Raw genomic sequence first — 1,363 nt, forward strand, 5'->3', positions numbered from 1 at the left:
TTACTAATCCTCTAAAATGTCGGGTTACAAAACATCTGCAGACTGCTGATGGGACCAAACGAGGGGGAAGAAAAGGAGGGTGAGCCGGAGAGAGTTGAAGATGTGGGGCGGTGGTGGTGATGGTGGCGAAGAGGTTGTCATGGTAACCACTTCTCCTGCTGCTGGGGGTGATGATGTAACACTGCCCATAGCTGGGTCTCTTTTCTTGTCCTTGTCCTCCCCACCTACGCTCTCACACATGCCTGCATGTGTGCGACGTGGAGGAGACACGCAGGGACAAAGCCAGTGTCCACTGACTCTACACGACCCATTAACACTAAACGGCCCCTTTGAGCTAAAACCTGCTGCAGCCTAATCTCTCTCTCTTTTTTTAATGAACAGATTACAGTTGCCTTTTCTGTCTTTTTCAGAACAACAGATGCTTGTAGTTTCAAAAGAATCCACTGCTCTTAAGATAAAACAGCCCTCTCCTCCCTTTGGTCTCCCATAATCGCTGCTCCCCGCCGTACAGATCACATCATCAAAGCTGCGTGTGTGTGTGCACTCCTTGCATCATTAGACGACAAAAGGTAGAAAACCTCCGCATGGCAGTTAAAAGGATGTTGTAGTAACCTACAGTGCAGCCGATGCAGAGGATGATTCCTGCCACTTGAGGGCGTCGATCAGCTGCTGTGCTCAAAGGCAAAGAACAAAAACAACAGCTGGATTAAACACTTTATTCATAGAAATGTACCACAGGTTGGAAATATACATCAGTCGAAAACAAGGCGTAAATAAGGATTAAGGTCATCCTTCAACATCTTCACAGGAACTAGTACGTGTGACATTTTGGCCCAAACACAAACCATCAACACAACCGCATTCATACATCTGTTTAAAAAGCACATCTGGGATTCAATTTGACATTTTCAATTATGTTTTTTTTTCTCTCATACATAAAAAAAAAATCAGAACATTTTAATGTCTGCTGTATTTTTGTGCTGTGCTTTGTGATCCCATTCCCATCATTCACACCCAAAAATCAGCAGTTTGTGATTGTCTTCATCTGTACAATAGCATAGTTTGAAGCCAGAGAGTTTGTTTTCTTCTTCTTCTTCAGGCTGCAGCTTCATATCTCTGGCTAAACAGAACCTCCACCACCTTGGGGTCAGCCAGGGTGGAGAGGTCCCCGAGGTCCTTGTCGTTGCGAGCAATCTGTCTGAGGATTCGCCTCATGATCTTTCCTGAAGTGGATGAGGACACGATGTTACACAGGAGGCAAGTAGAGGAAGATGATGCCGATTTATAAAGGTGTTGGACTGTTACCTGAGCGAGTTTTTGGGAGCGCTGGGGCATTCTGGATGAAGTCTGGTGTAGCGATTGG

The 1,363-nt window shown here is 45.6% G+C and overlaps 1 protein-coding gene across 1 annotated transcript in view; it reads right to left on the reverse strand.

Annotated features, from left to right (window-relative positions):
• Positions 1-1,031: 1,031 nt before the first annotated feature.
• Positions 1,032-1,363, reverse strand: part of acss2l (acyl-CoA synthetase short chain family member 2 like) — a 24,869-nt gene continuing 24,537 nt past the window's right edge. Inside the window, exons 17-18 of the mRNA XM_005729049.2 lie at positions 1,306-1,362; positions 1,032-1,223 (exon numbers count right to left, since the gene is read on the reverse strand). Coding sequence (XP_005729106.1) covers positions 1,096-1,223; positions 1,306-1,362 — 185 coding nt within the window. The 3' untranslated portion in view covers positions 1,032-1,095. The remainder of the gene's footprint in view (positions 1,224-1,305; position 1,363) is intronic.

The sequence above is a fragment of the Pundamilia nyererei genome, unplaced genomic scaffold (assembly GCF_000239375.1).
Source record: "Pundamilia nyererei isolate P.nyererei 1_Seehausen unplaced genomic scaffold, PunNye1.0 scaffold00031, whole genome shotgun sequence".
NCBI lineage: Eukaryota > Metazoa > Chordata > Actinopteri > Cichliformes > Cichlidae > Pundamilia > Pundamilia nyererei.